This window comes from Antechinus flavipes, chromosome 1 (assembly GCF_016432865.1).
Source record: "Antechinus flavipes isolate AdamAnt ecotype Samford, QLD, Australia chromosome 1, AdamAnt_v2, whole genome shotgun sequence".
Lineage (NCBI taxonomy): Eukaryota > Metazoa > Chordata > Mammalia > Dasyuromorphia > Dasyuridae > Antechinus > Antechinus flavipes.
Window position 1 is genome coordinate 448,537,946 of NC_067398.1, and position 21,637 is coordinate 448,559,582.

The following is a 21,637-nucleotide window of genomic DNA, read 5'->3' on the forward strand; positions in this document are numbered from 1 at the left end:
TCATTTTTCTTGTGCAAAACCTTTTAAATTTCATGTGATCAAAATTGTTCATTTTACCTTTAGTCATTTTGTATATATATTTGGTCATTAATTTATCCCTCTTCATAGATCTGACAGCTAATTTATTCCTTTTTCCTCTTTTTAAAAAAAATGTCACCTTTTATGTTTAAGTCATATATCTATTTGGAGTTTATCTTGGTATATTTGGTATTGGTCTGTACCTAGTAGTTAATTGTTTCAGTTAATTTTTTTAGTGGCCTCTAATATTTTCTAAGGAAATCATCATTTGCAAAAAATGATGATAATGCTTTTTCTTTGCCTGTGCTCATTCCTTCAGTTCCTCATCTTATTGTTATAGGTGCCATTTTTAATTCTATATTGAATAGTCATGATGATAATGACATCCTTTCTTTGTCTCTCTTTTTATTGAAAAAGACCTCTGATTTATTCCCATTCTTTATAATAATGGTACTTGATTTTAAAGAGATACCATTTATCATATTAAGGAAAAGCTCTATATTTCTATGCTTTCTAGTGATTTTAAAAGTGATGATCTTTGTATCTTTGCAAAAACTTTTTTTAATCATGTGATTTTTTTGGTTCCCTGTTAATATGACCAATTGTATTTATTGTTTTCCTAATATTAAATTATCTGTTTTGATTTTCTCTGATTTATACTAAGACCATATTTGTATTATACAAGGAATTTCATAGGACCTTTCCCTGTTTTTTTTTTTTCCATGCAGCTTGTATAGTAAACACAATTAATTTTTAATGAATTTTTCTTTAAAGCTTTTATAGAATTTGCTTATCATTTTGTCTTGTCTTGGTATTATTTTCTTTTGAAATTCATTTATGGCTTTTTCAATTTTTTCTTAGATTGAGTTATTTAAATCTTCTTTTTCTTTTTCTATTAAATTGGGCATTATACATCTTTAATTTAGTGTTAGATTTGGGGGACATGTAATTGGATAAAATAAATCTTAATTTCTTTAACTGCTTCATTTGTTGTGAATTTACTTTTTTATTGTGATAAATTTATTATCTTTTATTAATCAAGTTTAATAATTATTTATCAATTTTTTTCTTTAAAAACCATTCTTAGTTTTTTTATTCAATATGGTTTTGTTTTGATTTTGCTTTCAATGTTAATCTCTTCTTTGATATTCTGGATTTCTAGTCTGATGCCTAATTGGGCTTTTAATTTATTGATTTCCTAGATTTTCAAGTTACTTGCTCATTTTATTGATTAGCTCTTTATTTTATTAGTGGAAGTATTTAGAGAGAAACATTTTCCCCAGTCCCAAAAATTTGTTATGTTTTTATATTGTTGTCATTATCTGTAATGAAATTGATTGTTTGGGGGGGGGGGGAAGGGATGCTTTTCTTTTGATCCACTCGTTGGGTTTATTATTTATTTATTTATTTGGGTTTTTTTGGCCAAGATAGTTATGACTTGCCTGTTTGACTTGCCCAGGCTCACATAGTTAGTAAGTGTTAAGGCTGATTCACTATCCATTACATCATCTAACTGCCCCTGACTCACCCTTTCTTTAGATTTAAAATGTTTAGTGTCCTATTGTTTTATTAGTAGCATTTTTATCGAATATATTTTTATGTATTGTAGTCCATAAAAGATGAATTTAGTATTTCTTTTTCTGCATTTGTTTGTGAAATTTTTATATTCTTAATATGTGATCATATTTTATGAAGGTACAGTATAGAGCTGAAAATATACACAATTCTTTTTTTTCCCTCTTCAGCAGTCTCCAGAAGCCTATCATATTTAATTTTTCTTTTCAGGTCCTTAACTTCTTTCTTGGGTTTTGTTTTTGTTTTTGTTTGGGTTTGGGTTTTTTGGGTTAAATTTCTTTTTAGGCTTGGAAATGTCAAATTGGGCCTCCTGCTCTTAAGTTTTGTTTTTTTTTTAAACCTCATTTAACTTTTTCTTTAAGTATTTAAATGCGGGCTATTTGGTATATATATGTTTAGTGTTGATAGAATTGATATTTTTAATCTTGAAATTAATTCATTGACTGTGATATACTTCTGCAAAATGTAGTTTTCTTCTTTATTACTTTGTCTGAGATAAAGATTATCTTTATCTTAGTAATCTTTACTATGTTTGCCTTTTTTTTTAAAAAAACTTCAGTTGAAGCATACAGTTATTGCTCTAACACCTTATTTTTAGTTATATATGTATTTTTCTGTTTCAGATGTTTCTTATAAATAAGCAATATATTGTTCAATTCTGGTTTCTAATCTATTTTGGTATCCTTTTCTGTTTCATGTTCTTTCTGTTTGTGTTCATGTTATAATTATTAATTGTGTATTTCCCAATTGTATAAGTTATATTAACTAGGAAACAATGCATTTTGAAACTTTACTTGAGAATAGCAATAGTGACAATAATAGCATTTATATAATTTGTTTTGCTTTGCAAAGTGTTTTGCAACCCTCATTTGATCTGTATAGCATTTGATCCCTTTAGTGTTATTATTTTCCCCAGTTTTTTCAGCTTTGCAGATGATGGCCAACAGAGGTTAAGTGACTTGTTTAGAATCAGATAGCTAATGTGTCTGAGGCTGGATTTGAATTCACGTTTTTTTGACGTTAAGTCCCAGTGTACCAACTAGCTGCAAAATCATGTCTATGGATTTTAGTATTTTAAAGTGACTGGTCTACAAAGAAACACTCATATTAAGATTATTATATAACACCGGGGCAAATAACATCTGGTATTTTCAGAATTTAGAGTCATTTTAAGAGCATATTATATTCAAACTATTTTAATAAACCATTTTTCCTTTTCTTTGTGGTAGTGTAAGTATCTACACTAGAAATTATCACCTATTCTACCTGATGAGTCCATTTTAGGTTCTTTTATTGCAGTATTAAAAATAAATTACCATGTATCATTTTAATTTTCACCAGATTTCTTAATCTGACACATTCAGAAAAAAAAATTTTTACCTTGATGCCTGTGACTGATTATATTATTTTTAAAAATTATTATTATTATTATTTTTGCTGAGGCAATTGGGGTTAAGTGACTTGCCCAGGGTCACAGAGCTAGGAAGTGTTAAGTGTCTGAGGTCAAATTTGAACTCAGGTCCTCCTGATTTCAGGGCTGGTGCTCTCTTATTTACTATGCCAACTAGCTGTCCCTGATTATATTTTGAAGAAGGGACCAGACTTTTAAAAAGCATGTCTACTATGTTTACTACATGTCCTATGTCTACTACTATGCAAATGTGAAGGAAACAAGGGATAAAATTTTCAACTATAGTAAACTTCTAAAGATCATCATTATTGAATTCATTATAGTCTGGGGATTAGAGTTCTAGAGAGACCAGAATCTTTGAGTTCTATTCCAAGTTTCATTCCTTTATATCTGAATATATTATTACTCATACCATCATATATCCATATATTTAAATAAATAGCATCATTTATTTATGTTTCTCACAAAAGTTTGAAGGCTTATTAAATTACAGTAAATAAAATTATTTTTGATCACTGATGTATGTAATATTTAGCATTTGTGTGAATCAAAGTTAAGTAATTTTTGGACTGGAAACTAGTGACTAGTACCTTTATCTTAGATTTGTAGAAGATGCATTTTGATAAAATATCTTTGAGTGGCTCTTACTAGAGTTAGGATTATGGGTCATATGAAAGTATTATAAGAATTCTGAATTTAATGATAGTAATGGAGTAAACCTTTTTCAAAAAAGCATCATTAAATCTAGGAGATTAAGGGCCACACGAAGATATCTAATTACTATTATTTTGAGAGAGAAAAGAGTTAATATATTTAAATATTTGATGGTGAAGCTGATCTTGTCCACTGGCAAACTGAAAAGACCAAGAATTAAGATAATTGTACATTTTAAAATATTTAGTAAAAAATCAAAATGAATATTTCTTATTCAGCCCATAATTATCATGACATCATTAGCTGTTTTGGCAGTCATATCATTCATTGGGTTGCAATATGCTAAATGTCCTTTAAAAAAAATTGAATTGCTGTCTTAACTCTGCCTTCCCCCAACCCAAACTGGTGACATTGTTTTTTTAAATTCTTTTAAGATTTTACATATACTTATTAGGTGGTCTACTCATTTCTACAATTATGCCATTATAGCATAGTGGGCAACAAAAAGGGCTGCTTAAGATATGGCTTATGGATTCTGGGGAATTCTGATAACTCCATTTATGGCACAATGATAGTTGACTTGTATAATCCTATAAAGTTTACTTCCAGGTTATTCTGGGCCTAGCTTAAGATGTTGATTCAATAATTTCAGACTCGAGGGCTAAAACATATTAAAAAGCACTCAAGAATCATAAAATATAATTAAAACCAACTTCACTAATAATAGATTAAAAAATCCCTTTTTAAAAGGGTCAAAATAAAACATTACTCCCTTCCTCCTGCAGAATTGGCACAGCAAATAATCAGTTAGATCAGAAAGAAGTACTTGGAAGGCAGCAGTAAGCTCAGATGAAACTTCTGGCTTCTCCATATGCTAAGCCTTTTTGTACCTTCTCCACCAGACTCTCCACCCCTTTAAAGAACCAGTCCAACACCTCCAGCCAGAGTTGTGCCTGATTTCTAAAGTTCAGGGCAGGGTTGCTGAGAAAGGAAGAGAAAAGGGGTGAGGAAAAAGGTAAGTAGGAAGAGGATCTAACTGAGGCCATTGCAGGAACCCTATCCTCAATAGTGCACAGACTAATAGGTTGGCTGTTCTTCTCTGGCAGAAGCCTCTTGAACAAAACAAACACAACTCCAATCACATCCTATCATTTCTGGGGGATTTCTATTAGTTTAAAAAAAAAAAGCACTCTTATTATACCAGTAAAGGAAATCCCAACATTTCTGAACACACTTTAGTATCCCTGGGTGGCTCTTAAATATGCATTTATTAAACAACTCCAGTATACGGTATACAGAGCATTAAGTCACTGGTGATACAAAGACAAAAAATAACTCAAACTTCATGAAGTTTATAGTTTACCTACAGGCTACTGCCACAGGTACACAAATGAGTATGCTATTAAGACAATAGAATTATTAGAACAAAGAAAAGTACTATAAGCTAAGTGAAAGGGATTAAGAGCACCAGCCCTGAAATCAGGAGGACCTGAGTTCAAATATGATTTCAGACACTTAACACTTCCTGGCTGTGTGACCCTGGGCAAGTCACTTAACCCCAATTGCCTCAGCAAAAAACAAACAAAAAAAGAGTTACAAGGGTGCAGGCAGACTTTTCTTGCATCAGGCCATCAAAATAATTTGGTTCAGCCACCAAATAATGGGATATATAAAACGATAAGAGTTATGGGCTAGTACTCCGAATTGTCTCAGAAAATTTCATAGGATTAGACATTCTCCAAATCAAGGGGCAAAGTTTTATTGTACTACTAAGAGAAGGCTAAATTCTAAGAGAAGTTAGCAAGGAAAGCAGTTTTAATAATTAACAAGGGAAAGACAAGTTCCCTAGTGGAACTCACAATTAAGTAGGAGGAAGATGCCATTAAAGTATGGCAATTTGGTGATTGTGGGGCTAATTCTAAAAAGAGTTTAGGGTTCTAACAGGTTTTACTTACTGGAAGTAGGAAAAACATCAAGAGGCTTGGTCATTGACAGATATGAGCAGATCTTTTATAAAGGAAATACAATCTCAGGGGTTTGATATAACTTGGCTTTCTGATTGTATATGGTAAAGATAGTGTTTCTAGAGTCCTCCACCTGGAATGAAACTATAATAAAAAATATTTGAACAAAAGGCATACTTAAAACTGAGGTAATCCCAGCCAGACCCATCCCTGCTTGCCTTAGGGAATAGCATAATCCTATAAGGGCTTTCTTTGCTAAAGTCTGCCTCATTACTATCATGAACCTCATCAGAAGTTAGGAAAATTTGGAGTGGAAGAGAATTTTTAGTTGTGTATTGGTGGGGGTTAGAATCTGGGAATTAGAGGTTTCACAGAACAGGTGACAACTGGTCAGATGATTAAAAGAAGAGAAAAACCTATGATTCTAATATGAGGAAGAAGTACATTCCAGGCTTAGTGGATGGTTTGTATAAAGACAAGAGTTGAAACAAGAGTTTGAGTTTGAGGAACAGCAGTGGACGTTGTAAGGCTAGAAGGTCAAGTAAAAGATCTTTGGATGCAAGCTAAGAAGATTACATTTGATCTATAGGCAATAAAGACCAATGATAGGTTTTTTTGTATGTGACATGTCAGACAGATCCATTATGAAATTTATTTTTGCAACTATGTGGAAGATAAATCGGAGAGAGACGAGACTGGAAGAAAACAGGAAGCTAAATTCAGATTAGTGCATTAGTCCAGCTGAGAGGTGATGGAGACCTGAAATATAGGGTGGAGCAGAGTGAGCATAGGAGACAGAGGAAAGAGTCTTTTTTTTTTTTTCATTTTTATTATTTTAGTTTTATTTTATTTAATATTTTCCTCAGTTATGTTCAAAACAAGTTTTGCACATTTTTTTTTTAACTTTTTATTGACAGAACCCATGCAGGGTAATTTTTTACAGCATTATCCCTTGCACTCACTTCTGTTCCGATTTTCCCCCTCCCTCCCTCCACCCCCACCCCCAGATCGCAAGCAGTCCTTTACATGTTAAATAGGTTACAGTATATCCTAGATACAATATATGTGTGCAGAACCGAACAGTTCTCTTGTTGCACAGGGAGAATTGGATTCAGAAGGTATAAATAACCCGAGAAGAAAAACAAAAATGCAAGCAGTTTATATTCATTTCCCAGTGTTCTTTCTTTGAGTGTAGCTGCTTCTGTCCATCTTTGATCAATTGAAACTGAATTAGCTCTCTTTATCGAAGAGATCCACTTCCATCAGAATACATCCTCAAACAGTCAGATGAAAAATTCTGTGGCTGTAGTGTCTTGGCAACCAATTACATTTTGGAGGTGAGGGAGAAGGAAAAATCAAAGATGATAGTAAGATTTGACCTTGGGTGAGTGAAAGTGTGTTTTAATATAATAAATGTCTTATCCTTAATATAAATACAGAAGTTAGGAGGGAGGCAGTTTGAAAGAAGATAAAATGCTAGTAGGACATCCAGGTCCAACATGAATGGCTACAATTCATTAGAGACATTACTGCTGTATCTGTCAATTTGAGAGTTATCTCTAATATTTAAAACCATTAAAGTGGTTGAGATCAGTAAGTGTTGAAAGAGACTAAAGATGGTTCAGAAAAGAGCTTTGGTGGGGTGTGATAATCTACATTTAGAAGATAGCAAGAGGATGGTAAGCCAGGAACAAAACCAAAATAATTCAAATGGATTTGAAGAGAACCATTGGGAAACAGTTTCAAAGATTAATCAATAAACATTTATTATGAGCTGGGCACTAACTGAGTGAAACGTTGGGGATATATAAAGAGACAAAAGACAATCCCTGCCCTCAAAGAGCTTTCAATCTAATGATGAGAGGGGAGAATGAAGACACAACTTGCAAACAAATATATACAAAGCAAGCTATATACAGGATAAATAGGAAATAATTAATGATGGAAATATAGAAATCAAGGAGGATTGGAGAAAGCTTCCTGTAGAAGAAGGGCTTTAAATTGGGACTTAAGGTAGCCAAAGAGGTAAGTAGTTGGGGCACAGGAAGGACAGCATTGGAGCACAACCAGAAAACATGGCTGGAGTAAAGAGATGGAGTATCTTGTTTGTATAACAGCCAGTCACTGCATCAAAGAATACTTGGAGGGAGGAAGTGGGTTAAGAAAACAACACAGCATTAAAGGTAAGCGGGAGCTAAGTAAATTATGAAGGACTACAAATGAGAAAATGCATTTTGTATTTGATCCTGAAGGCAATAGGTAGAGCTACTGCAGTTTGATTAGGATAAAACCTGTACTTTGAGAAAATCATTTTACTGGCTAGATGGAGGATGGATTGTAGTGGTGAGAAATATGAGGTAAGCAGACCCACTAGCAAACTATTATAATAACCTAAGGTGATGAGGGCCTGTAATAGAATATTGACAGTACCAGAGGAGGAAAGGGGATGTATAGAAGAGATGTTGCAAAGATGAAATCAAAAACCTTGGCCTAATGGATTAGATATGTGGGGTAAGAGATAGTGAGGAATTCAGGATGGCTCCTAGATTGCAACCTTGAGGGATTGGAATAATGATGTTACCCTCTACAGTAGGTGAGTGGGAAGTTTAAGGGGAAGATAATGAATTTAATCTACTGGACATTCTAGTCCAAGATGTCAGCTTAGAGTTTGGGGCAGGAAAGATAGATTTGCAAATCATCAGCAAAAAGATAATTAAGAAATCATTGGAACTTGTCAAGTGAAAAGAGAAGAGGGCTCCAAAGGAAGAAAGTAGCTAGGAGTAAGTAGGGAGAGAAAGAATGAGAGGATTAAGAGTTGAATATTTTAGTATATTCAAAGAATTTGAGAGAGCTGTTTCAATAAAATAGTAAGGACAGAAATTAGATTGCAGTTTTAAGAAGTAAATATAGTGATGAAATGTGTTTAAATGGTTCTTTTTAGTAAAATGGAGACCAGGACAGTGATTTATTAGAAAGGACAGAGACCTGAGGATATTTGGAAGCCATAATGAATATATTGATAGGAATAGACTAAAACTAAGAGAAACAAAGACAGAGAAAGATTCAGTCCCAGTTTATTGCCTGAATTAACTCTTCACACTGTAGTACCAGTGATAAGTAGCTACCTGAAGGAACCCAAATTGGCTCATGCCAACTTAGAGGAAATGGTACAATCCATCAAGGGAGGTCCAACTGCCATAGACCCATGGGGTCTCTCTAAATATGTGGGACTGAAAATGACTTTTGCACAGATATATACTCAATGAAGTCTGGCCAGAGGTTTCTTGTCTATCATTCATATGGTAAGCTCTATGAACTCCCAAATGGAATATCCCTCTATCCTAATACTTCCTTTATACCTTTTCTAAAGTATTCAGACAAGCCCCTTGTGTTGTCTCACTTGGACTCTGTTGAAAACCTACTGCTTATTTCTTTATTATATGGACCTGTTATTTTCCTCTTTTACATGATAGACTTATTTGATTTTTCCTATTGAGTATTTTCATACCTATAAAACCCGACTCTTCCTTAGTTCATTGTCAGGTGGTATTCCCTGTTAGACTCTGAACAACTTGAGAGTAAGGGTTTTCTTTTACTTTTTTTTTTTGTATCCCTCAGACACATGGTAGTCACTTAATAAGTGTTAATTGGCTGATGAACCCAATCCATAACTCTATGCTCTGCCAAACCACAAATGCCAGACTACTGATTGCCCCTGGTCAGGACGAGGGTGAAAAGGATTAAAAAAAAATCATTGTCTATAAATTTTAGCTTTATTCTTTTGCTTGCATATACAAATACATTTTTCTAACTAATATTTTCTTTTGTGTTTCACATTAGGAACATATCTTCATTTTCAAAAGAACAAAATAGAATGCCAGTACTCACGCCTGAAAATAGATATTTAACTTCAAGAGTCACCAAAAGTTCACTTGATGGCTGTTTTCTTTTTGAAAAAAGCTGGAAGAAAGCTGCTCTTGAAACACAAAAGATGAAAAAAGGTAATGCTACTTTATTATTTTTTATGCTTCAGAAGTAATACTTAGTAATATCTCAAATTTACAAAGTAAAATTTTAAATATCAGACATTTTATGATTAACCTTATAATGTTGCAAGTAAAATAGTCTTATTTTAGGGGAAAAAAAAGAAATGAATAGAGGTTATATATTTTGGTTATTCAGTGAGTTTGTCTGTGGTAGGACCAGAAATAGAAACTTTCTTTTTTCTCTAGTGGCTGGTACTATTTGTACTTTACAGTTTAGAGAAAAAGAAGAGGACCTGGGCCAAGTGTTAAGAACTATGCTTAAGTGAAGGGGCAGCTCAATTCTCCAAGAGCCTCCACAGCTGTGAATCAAACTTGAAGGAGTTGCAAAGCAGTCTTTACTAATGTGAATGTTCATTGTGGATTAGGAATGAAATAAATTGGAGGTAGAGGGAAGAGGAGAGAGGTCAGAGAACACAACTGCCTCTCAGTCTCCTTGTATCATTATCATTCTCTCATATGAAGAGATCCATTCTACAGATCTGAGTTAGACCTCCAGAAGCTTCTGGCAGGTGGCTCCTATATCACAATAGCTAAGGGAAAAAAATCTTGAAGGGCTCCTTAGGAAGAGGGGATGCCTGGGAGTTAATAGGAAGAACAAGAATTATTGAGGGAAATGGAGGAGTCATCAGAGAAGTGAAAGATCCAGGAAGGTATAATCCTGTAGAAGCCAAGGAAATAGAAAATATTAAGGAAGAAATAATGACTAGCAGTGTCCAATATCACAGAAAGATAATGGAGGATCAGAATTGAAAAGATTCTGGTATTTTGCAATTAGATTGTGATGGAGTGTTAAAGTAGTTTCAAATTCTTAGTGGACATAGAAGCTAGAATGCAAAAGGTTGATTAAGTAATGAAGAAGTGCAGGAATTGAGACTCTTTCTAAAAATTTGTCTATGAAAGGAAAGAGACACATGGGATGGTATCTTGTTGGAGTAAGAACAATAAGTTTGAGAAAAGGGTTTTTTTTTTTTTTTAGAGGAAATTAATGAAAGAAAAAGAAAATGGGGAGAGAGAGAATAAAAATGAGAGAAGGGATGACTAATGGTAAAAAGTCTTAGAAGAAGAGATACACTTTAAAATTCATAAACTGGTCCTTTCTTACCTTCTTACACTTTACCTTCCCTCCACACATTCTATAATGTAGATACATTGGCTTATAATTCCCAAAGAAAAAATTATAAACAGGGCACTCTACCTCCACCATGCCTTTGCATTGGCAGCCCTCATTTCTGAAATGCTCTGCCCTGTTAATAGGTTTTTGAGTTTTCCTGACTTTTTCAAGGCTCAGTTCAAATTCTATTTTCTTTAGCATGCAACCGATCTCCAAGTTGCTAATACTTTCTGTCAATTTCGTTTATATCTTGTAAGAAGTGTTACTTACATAATCTCACCCATTAAAATGTTAACTTCCCGAGGCCAGGAACTGTTTAACACTTGCTTATTTCTTTTGGTTGTCTCCTTTTGTAAGCCCATGTTGAGTACAATCCAAAAGACTACCATAAAATAATAGTTTATGGGGCAACGATTTGCTGCGTAGAAGAATTTTACAAGAATTTATCTATATCTTTAAAAACCAAGTAAAATATATATCTTGAATTCAATATATTGGTGATCACAGAGGAAGATGAAGTGAAAATTATTGGGAAATATTGTTTGATATTAAAAAATGAAAGAGGTTAAAGGCTTGTAGGTTATATAAAAACCTTACATGTATATTTCATCAATTTTTTTTCATGGAGAGAATTGGAGGTGCAGGACTTAGTGAACATCAAATATCACAAAAAAATCATAATCAACTGTCTCTTCTCAGACTAAGAAGCACCTAGTTATCAATAAGAAAGTTATTTCAGATCATTAGCTTACCTACAATCAAATCATCCATTGATTACATCAAAGACTAAAATCAATGCTACATTTAGAAAACAAGATTAAGATGAGTACATTATTCTATGTGTAGGTACAATGCCTACAACTTAGTCTAATTTAAGTAAACTATTCACTCCGGAAATGGGAAATGGATAAAAGTAAAGAGTGATTCTTTCACAATTTTAAAAAGATATTAAGCCATTTGAAAGCAGTTGTCCCCCACACAAAAGAGACCCAGAAACCATCTTGGTCAGTAACCATTTGTTTTTATTAAAACTGAGAAACATGGCAGCGAAGGACAACTTTATGGAGAAGATGATGAAAGGATTAGAGTAGGTTATGTGTCACAAAGTATGACAGTTAATAGAGGGGAAAATGATTATGTGTGAAGCTTAACGTGAGATCCAATAAAGATAAGTTATCCTGGTAGCATAGACATAGATAAAATAATTTGTAAATTTTTTCACCTATAAATACAAATAGAACTGGAAGAATAGTAGACAAAATCAGCATCATCAGCAACAAGCATTTATTAAGCATTTATTCTGCTGTATTAGGCACATTGAGAAAGGCAAAAATACAGTACTTACTTCAAGAAACTCACATTCTAATTGGGGAAAGACACTTTTAACCACAGATAGGTAGCTACATATACACATATATATACTCAATATACATACACAGTATCTTGATAGAAGAAAAGAGGTAAACACTAGCAGTGTGGGTAGGGATGGGGAATGGGTGGAGGGATCTTTGTAAAGGCCTTCTGTAGAAGGTAAGTCAACAAGCATACATTAAGCACCTGTTATGTGCCAGGAACTCTGCAAAGCACTGGGGATACAAAGAAAGGCAAAAACAGCCCTTGATTTCCAGGAGTTCACAATCTAATTGGGGAGATAACATGCAAACAGCTATATACAAATAAAATATATACATAAAAAATTGGAGAAAATAATAGAAGGAAGGTATTAGCATTAAGGGGGATGGGGCAAGGCTTCTTACAAAAGGTTGGATTTGAGTTGACTCTTGATGGAAGCCAGGAGATGGAGATGAGGAGCCAGAGTATTTCAGGAATGGGAGACAGCCAATTAAAAGGCATAGAGTCAGGAGATGAAGTATTATGTATCACACATGGTAAGAAGACTAGTTTTCCTGAATCACAGAGTATGTGGAGGGAAATAAGTATGAGGAACCTGGAAAGGCAGGAAATGTGGATGAGTTTTAAAAGTCAAACAGATGGTTTTATATTTGATCCTAGAGGTATTAAGAAGCCACTGAAGTTTATTGAGTAGTAAGGTGATATAATCAGATTTGCACTTTAGAATAATCAATTGGATAGCTGATTGGAGGATGAGCTAGAGTAAGGAAAAACTGTGCAATGCTTTCAGTGATCTCAAGATGTTCCTTGTTCCAGAAACACATTTTTAATACCAATATTCTACCAGTTATCCTATATCGCTGCCCCTTCTGGATTGTGACAATTTCAGAAGAATCATAGAGTTTTATGTAACCCAAATGCAATGAAAAGGCATAGTGAAATTATAAATATATTGAAGCATATCACCAATAATAACTTTTTCATGAGAAATGACAACAAAAATGTTTGAATATGTATGATCAGAAAGGAACCACATTGGTTTTAGGTAAGGAGAATGCTATATTAAAACATATAGAGAAAGCTTTTTAGCATATTAGGTACATTATGGATTTATGGAAAGACATGAACAAGAACTCTACTGGGTTAGAATAAATGAATTGGTTATAAGATATGCTAGTGAAGGAACTAGCCATGTTAGTGGAAAATCTCAAGTGAATTGAAGTATTGAAGTAACTATGTATAATTACACAAATTTGAGACAATGGTTAGATCTCCATAATTTTAGTCAAAATCTTTACATGCCCATTCACATCATTGATGCTACCCAGTCATCCAATTAATAACCTGACAAGTTTACCAAATAGTATGAAAGCTCACCTTCATGCACAACTAGGCCTAGCTTCTGTAATATTTAATCCTTGGGAAAAGTTCTTACTTAATATCTGCTTTTGATTACAACTGGGGAAGCATCAGCTATATACAGTGGACCATGCTAGATATTAAGAATATTGAAGATGGCAAGGATACAAATATAAACAATGTGGTGTTCTCTTCTTTTATATAATATATGATGGTTTTCTGCGAGAGCAGGTTTCTTGGGGAGGTTTCTGGAGGCAGCCTTAGTTTCAGTTCAGAGTAATAATTACTTCAAATGCAACCAGGAGTTAAAATCCATTCCTTTATTGAGTCCTTCAAAGTCTTGAGCTTCAGCCCCTAGCTCCCTCCAAATGTCTCCAGTCAGCACAAAGGTGGAATATGAATGAATCTGTCTCCGCCTCCAAAAGTCGGCTTCTGTATCTTCCAGAGTGCTCTTTGGGCCTGAGAGCTTCTTGCTTATATGCTGTACACTGAGTACACACCAATCATTATATCACTGGGAAACCATTATTTGTTGTAGGATTAAATCAATGCTAAACATTGTCTCCTCAATTCCACTTAGTACCTTGTTTTAAGTTCTGGCCCATAACATCTCCTTGTAGGATCAGATCAATCATACTGAACCATGCTAAATTAGATAATTATTGTCTCTATCAATTCTAATGACTTAACACTTTGTAAGGATTCCAACAAACAAAATACAATTCATGCCTTCATTATGAAATTTATAATAGAACTGATTAGGCATGGAATTGGATAATGTGATTGCATAGGAACAAATTATATTGAAATACAGTTATCAAAAATGATTTTTAAATTCACAGATCCCAGCTTGAGAAACCCCTCAGTTAAAAGGGCTCTAAGGCCCCTTCCAATAATAAAGTTATTTTTACCACCAGTAATAAATACTTATTGAATGCCTTTATATATAAAAAGAATCATATCAAATTTAGAGATACATTAATATAATCTCTGTCCTCGAGATCTTTATGCTTCAGTTAGAGAGACAGGACATAATACATGAGAATACATATAAAAATGATAAAAACAAGATATATTATTGAGGTGCCTCAACTATAACTTGGAGAAGGAATATTTAGTCCATTGAAAGTCACATTAGACCAACACAAGAATTAAGACAGTTTTCAAACATGCAAAGGTATCCTATTTATTGAAATAGTATTTATTAAACATAGCTTTGTAAGACTATAGTTATTGTGTGTCTCTTCATATGATTTTATTTCAGTTTTGAACATTCATAGAATATCTGTGTATTCACTTTTGGAATTGTTCAATTTTCTTATTGTTTTAATAACTCCAAAAGTGATACAAACTGAAGCTGGGGACTCCCAAGTTAAATTATTACCTCTCAACTATGCTTGTGATTCTGAAACTTTACATATATTGTTCTGTGGCAGTAATGGGTTAGAAACACTAAAATGACAAAAATCAAAATTACTTCAATGAAATTATTATATGTGGAAATAAAAATCTTCCACATAAAAGTGTTACATGAATTCAAGATATTTTTTACTTTTAAAGGAGCGATTTAAAATATTTTTGTGTTTATCACATATTATTTTGAATATAAAAGTATTGTGTTTATGATAAAGCAATAACATATTTCTTTGAAAACATTTAAATTAGAATATTCTTCAATATTTGGCCTGAAAGATTTCAAGGAAGTGGATACAATTCCATCTCTACCAGAAGTCCAAAGATATAGAACAAACACAGAGGCTTCTTTAGATGTACTTAAAAGACATCCATCTGCTGATTTGAAGACATCTAAAATCAGGTAGATTTTATAAAAATCAATGTACTTTAGTAGAATATTTATTTAATCTTAGTGATATAGGGGTTTCTTTGTAGAAATGCCTTAAATTACTTTTTTGCCAATTATAAATAAAAATATTCTAATAAAAATTTTAAATTTTCTGCTTCAGTTGACAATTTCTACATATTAAGTGTTTTTCTTCCTTTTCCAAATTTGGGTAGACAGGATGGAGTTATGTAATTTTCTTTAGAAACTGATGGCTTTTATGATTAGTCTGGAGAAACTATGTACATAGGAACTTGTTCATGAGAGAATTAGAGATTTTAACATTAAACTCACAAATAATAAGAAAAATAGTTAAAAATGAATATTAAGAAATTTTATACTTGCAGTGATTTGAGAGCAAGAGTTCTTAACTTTTTTTGAGACATGGACCTTTTTGGCATTCTGCAGGAACCAGTGGATTCCCCCTCAGAATATTTTTTAATGCTTACATTTAAATTATAGGTTAATAAAAACAAAGCTGTAATTTTTTTCCTATCTAAATTCAGATTCCTTGAAGGAAAGGATATCCATGAATAATTTGTGGATACATAGACCTCAGGTTGCAATAGAGGTAGAAAATTAATTTCCTTGATGACTTATTTATCTGAAGTGATAAAGGATAATTTTTGCTATTTCTCTTGTAACTATCCAGTTCATTGAATATAGAACCCAGCATATAGTGAAGAAACATTACAGCTTTCTTAGCTAGTTAAGTGAGATAAGAAGAAAAGTTAAAAAAAAAAAAGTGAACCTTATTAAAACCATGATGGTGTTTCTGTTCTCTTATATGCTTTTTTTTTTTTATCCAGCTTTAATTATTCTCGATTTCTTATATGTATATATTTTTTCATCATTTGACTCATTCTATAGATTGCCAACAGAGAAGAACTCCCGGAATGAAATGTCAAGGTATGTAATGGTGAATTTTAGAATTTTTAGAGCAAATAATATATTTGAAAAATGAAAAAAATACTTTCAGTTTTGAAGAAATGTGAGTTCAAATGTCAAAGAATTATATATATTCTTTGGGTATGGATGGCTCGCATCATTACAAGATCATGGGAAGTGCTCTGAATCATCTCATTATTGAAGAGAGCCATGTGCATCAGAATTGATCATTGTATAGTCTTGTTGCTGTGTACAATGATCTGCTCATTTCACTTAGCATCAGTTCATGTAGGTCTCTCCAGCCTCTCTGAAATTATCTTGCTTTTTGTTTCTTATAGAACAATAATATTCCATAACACAGAATAACTTAGTAGTTCAGTTATTTATTGAACAATATTGCTGTTATGGAATACAACATTCTCTTGAGTCTGCTCACTTTTTATTTCATGAGTCTTTCCATGTTTTTATAAAATCAACCAGCTTATCATTTTTAAAAACACAATAATATTCCATCATAATTATATCTCACAACTTATTCAGCCATTCCCCAATTGATAGGTATACCCTCAATGTCCAGTTCTTTACCACCACAAAAAACCGCTGCTATGTAGATGTAATAGTGGTATTGCTGGTTCAAACATTTTGGCCATAAATCCAGATTGCTCTCCAGAGTAGTTGGATCAGTTCATAGTTGTACATCATTTTCTCCTTTTATCATTTTAACCAATTTGAAAGATGTAAGATGATAACTCAAAATTGTTTTAATTTGCATTTTTCAAATCAGTGGTGATATGGAGCAGTTTTTCATATGACTACATATAATTTTGATTTCTTCATTGAAAGTCTGCCTGTTCATATCTTTTGACCATATATCAATTGGGAAATGACTCCTGTTGTTAAAAGTTTGACAAAACTCTTTATATAACTGAGGAACTGTCTGTAACATATTTTCCCCAACTTTCTTCTTTCCTTCTAATATTGACTACATTAATTTGCACAAAAACATTGTATAAAACTTTTTTAATTTAATGTAGTCAAATATTAATTTCTCATCTTAACATGCCATCTCTTTTTTATTCATGAATTCTTCTGTAATCCAAAAGTCTCATGGGTAATGTGTTCCATGTTGCTTATATCTCCCTTTATATCTTGGTCATGTATCCATTTTTACTTTATCTTGGTAAATAGAGTAAGATACTGATCTATATTTAGTTTCTACCAGACTGCTTTCCAGTTTTCCCAGTATCTTTTACCATATAGTGTATTGTTATCCCAAAACACAAGATTACTATAATTTACTATCATATATTGTATGTTTTCTATGCTCCACTGATTCATCTTTCTAAGTCAGTCCCAGATAATTTTTAATAATTACTGCCTTCTAATAAAGTTTAATATCTGGTATTGTCAAAATAGTTTCAAAAAAACAAAGGAGAAAGGAATGTACCCCTAAAAATATGCCTGAAAAGTTGAACCTAATTTTCACTGAAAATAAAACAGACCTTTTAGAGAGAAGTATCTGAACCATTCCTGAAAATGAAATTCTTACATGTTCATTAACTATTAAAAAATCTGTGAGTTGAAAGAGAGAGTAATCATCAAAGAACAAGAGTAAGCGAAACAAGAAGAATCAAATTAATATTACATGGATTAAGTCCTATTCTTTCTTCTGTTTAAGTGGATCAGCATCTTTTCTAAATTGGGAGAATAACACAGTAAGAATTATTTGAGTGGGGTGGGTGGAAGCAAAAGGCAAAGGAGAGCTGCAAATGTAATCTTAATTCACCTGAATGTAATCAACAAAAGGGATGATAATTTTTTCAATCTCTCAAAAAGGTTGGAACTCTGGGAGAGGAGGGTGAGAGAAGAAGAATCAAGGTACTCAAGTCAGGAAGAGGATATGAAATGGTATCATTGTAACATGCTCTCATGACAGAGTTGAGGAGTGGAGCGAAGCCCCATAATGGACTTCATTGTGGGGAATGAGAATTTTAGGAGACTACTATCTATTGAAGCAAGGTTGTGTGTCCCAGAACTGTCTCTTGCCCCAAGAGATAGGGTGTATGTATCTTAAAGTTTGTAGGTATTAATGGATAGTCCTAGATAGCAGTTTTTTAAGTTTTATGAACTTAAAAAATTTCTTTTGATATTTGCATTTCAACATAATAAATTTTCTTTGTAATGTTATTTATTTTATACATTTAAAAGCCTGCAGGCTTCCCCACACTGCCAAAGAAGTTCATGTAGGTCTGAGAAGTGATTTGTAAAGGTATTTAATTGAGTGGATCTCATTATGTGATTTAAAGTGATTCCCATGAAACTTTGTGGCCTTTTTTAAATTGATAATTTTTGAAGATATGGCCTAGAAAAAAAATCTCAATCTAAATAAATTAAATAAAAAAGTGAAGATGTAGTGAAATCTAAAAGTTCTCTTAGAAAAATAGAGGAGATAGCTCTGATCACTAGAAGCACTAATTTACTTGAGAGATACAGAATAAAATAGGTCGTATAAATGTTTTTGATTGGGAGAACAAAACTCAGTTATCTAGCCAGAAATAAAATAAGGAAGAAGAAGTAAATGAATACTTCTTGGAAAAGAATACCACCAAAGAATGTTAAGTTAAAGTTAAGTTAAATGAAATGGGGAGGAGGGGGAAATAAAGAAGAACGAAAGAGAAATTTTTAAAATCCTCCCCTCCCATGCAAGGCAATTGAGTTAAAGTGACTTGCCCAGGCTCACAAAGCTAGGAAGTGTTAAATGTCTGAGATAGGATTTGAACTCAGGTCCTTCTGACTTCAGGGTCAGCACTCGATCCACTGCGCCATCTAGCTGCCCCTAGAAATTAAAACTTTAAATAAATTAAAGAAATTTTGGATAGAGCAACTACTGGGAATTTGCAGTAGGACACAGGAAAACTTGTAGGAATAGACTAAGGTCACAGTCACATTAGTACAGATAAAACTAAGCACAGGAACAGAGTCAGATTACTAATTTAAGAAGAAAATATCAATACAAAAAAAATTAGAGAAAAACACAAACCTATCAATTATAATCTTAAATGTTTATGGATTAAAAAGTTCACAAAATAATAGCAAAATAAATAAAAAATAAAACTCAGTAATTTACTGTATGTCATAAATTTCTCTTAAAAACAAAGATGCATTATGTAATGATAATGAGAAATTGGAGGAAAATTTACTGTGCATCGAGCTATTACTTAAAAAAGTAGGAATAACAAATATGTTATCTAACAGGTCAAAATGCATAACAATAAATGAGATAAAGAAACAAAAGTATCTTTTCAGACAAGGAAATAACATCATAATTAAAAGTTTGTGTTCTTAATGGCATAGAGTCTAAATATCTAAAGTAAAAATGAATTAACTTGCAAAAAGAGCAAAAACAATTGTAGAAGATTTTAATCTCTCAGAACTTGTTAAATTTAACAGATTGATTTAAAAACAGGACAATATACTGAATACTCTGTTGGAAAACTGAGTACACTGTTGGAAAAAAATCTAGGTTTGTAAAATATGATCTCTTCTGAATGAAAGCATTAAAAATATAATATTTATGTCATTTAATGGGATTTAACCATCAAATGATAGAGAGAGGGAGGTATGTATGATGAGATCTTGGATAACCAGGAGGGCATTGTTTACAGAGATTCAGGTTTTTTCTGCCAATCTAGAATCTTACCTACTCTTTGAGGTAAGCACAGAGGAGCACTGATAGGATTAATAAATTGATCCTTTTGTTTTTGTTTAGGCCTTTCGTTCAAGTGGACTTTTGATTATAGTTCTATCCCAGGTGGAAATCTCTAGTAATTCCACCTTAATGTATCTAATCAAAAAGCCCAAGTTATGCTGTCAACTCCCTGAGGTCATATTTCCCCTATAAAAGATCTGCTCATACTATAGATTCTAGTCTGCCACTATACTCCTTATTAGAGCTAACTCCTTTTGGGGTTAGCCCACCATAATGGCATCTTCTCCTTAATAGCATCTTTCTCCTTTGTCTAAGCCAACAAATTTTTCTGAGACAACTTACGATGGCTGGCCCATAACCCTAATAAGGATTGGGAGTATCATCCTATAACTCAACACATGACCCCAAAAGTATATTGGGGTCACAGTCAGTGTGTGGAGTTGTCGCAAAAAGAACTTGTAAGCTTAGACCTTTTCAAGAGGCAAAGATTTTATTATGCTATGAATAGTGGGCTAAATCCAAAAGGAGTTTTAGCAGTTAATGAGGGGAAAAGCATGGCATGTGGGGGATTATGCCATTGACTCATGGGCTAACCCTCAGAAAGGAATTAGAATCATAATAGGAGTTAGGTATTGTGGTACTTAGCAAGAAAATGAACCCCAAAAAGGAATTAGCCATAACAAGGAGAAAGAAAACATGAGGTGTGGCAAGTAGGGGATTACAATGATGGCCTAACCCTACAGTAACTGTGGGGCTAAGATGATTTTTGTCACCAGGGAAAAAAGGCCTACTGCAGAACAAAAGGCCCACTTAAACTCCAGGTGATCCTACCAGTGCTCCTTCCTACTTCTTCAGAGTAGCTAGACTTCCAGATTACTCAAGCTGTCTCCTGATACCACTCCTTGCTACCAAAGACCGGGGGATTTTATTCAGCCCCCATCAATATGATATCTTTACAAAAGTGGATCTTGTGCCAAGGCAATGGAAAACTACAATTAAGAAAAAAGACAGATATGGTAATGTTTACAGAACATTTACAGTAAAGTAATAATTAGTATGGGGAATGTAAATTAAAAGTACAGTTCTAAAAGGACATTGAAGAGATCTTTTTATATAATAAAAAGTCATTTATCTGCAAGATTTTTTTTTTGGCATTGAAAAATTCATTTAATTTCCCATATTAATATAGATGTAAAATCTCCTGCCCAATTTTTTTACATAGTTCTAGAAATATTATAATAGCTTATTTTTCAAAATACATTCAAAGACACTTTTCAGCATTCACCTTTGCAAAATCTTGTATTTCAAATTTTTCTCCCTCCCTCTCTACCTTCCTCCTCCCCTAGGCAGCAGGTAATCTAAACATATTTCCATATTTGTCATGCATTAAAAGATCAGATCAAAAAGGGGAAAAAGATGAGGAAGAAAAAAAAAAAAAGCAAACAAGAACAAAGGGGTGAATATTATGTTGTGATCTACATTCAGATCCCTTAGTCCTCTTCCTGGATGGAGATGGCTTTCTCCCTCCCAAGTCGATTGGAATATCACTGAATCCCTTCATGAAAAGAGCCAAGTCCATCACAGTTGGTCATCATATAATATTGTTGTTGCTGTGTACAGTAGGCACCAGTTCATGTAAATTTCTCCAGGCTTTCCTGAAATCATCCTGCTGATTGTTTCGTATAGAAAACAATATCTCATCATAGCAT

General features: G+C 33.0%; 1 protein-coding gene across 3 annotated transcripts in view; it reads left to right on the forward strand.

The window, feature by feature from the left end:
- C1H8orf89 (chromosome 1 C8orf89 homolog) overlaps positions 1 to 21,637 on the forward strand; it is a 79,198-nt gene that overhangs the window by 36,623 nt on the left and 20,938 nt on the right. For all 3 annotated transcript variants that reach the window (XM_051970041.1, XM_051970042.1, XM_051970043.1), the window contains 3 exons: positions 9,463 to 9,623; positions 15,157 to 15,307; positions 16,202 to 16,240. In XM_051970041.1, the coding sequence (XP_051826001.1) occupies positions 9,463 to 9,623; positions 15,157 to 15,307; positions 16,202 to 16,240 (351 nt within the window). The remainder of the gene's footprint in view (positions 1 to 9,462; positions 9,624 to 15,156; positions 15,308 to 16,201; positions 16,241 to 21,637) is intronic.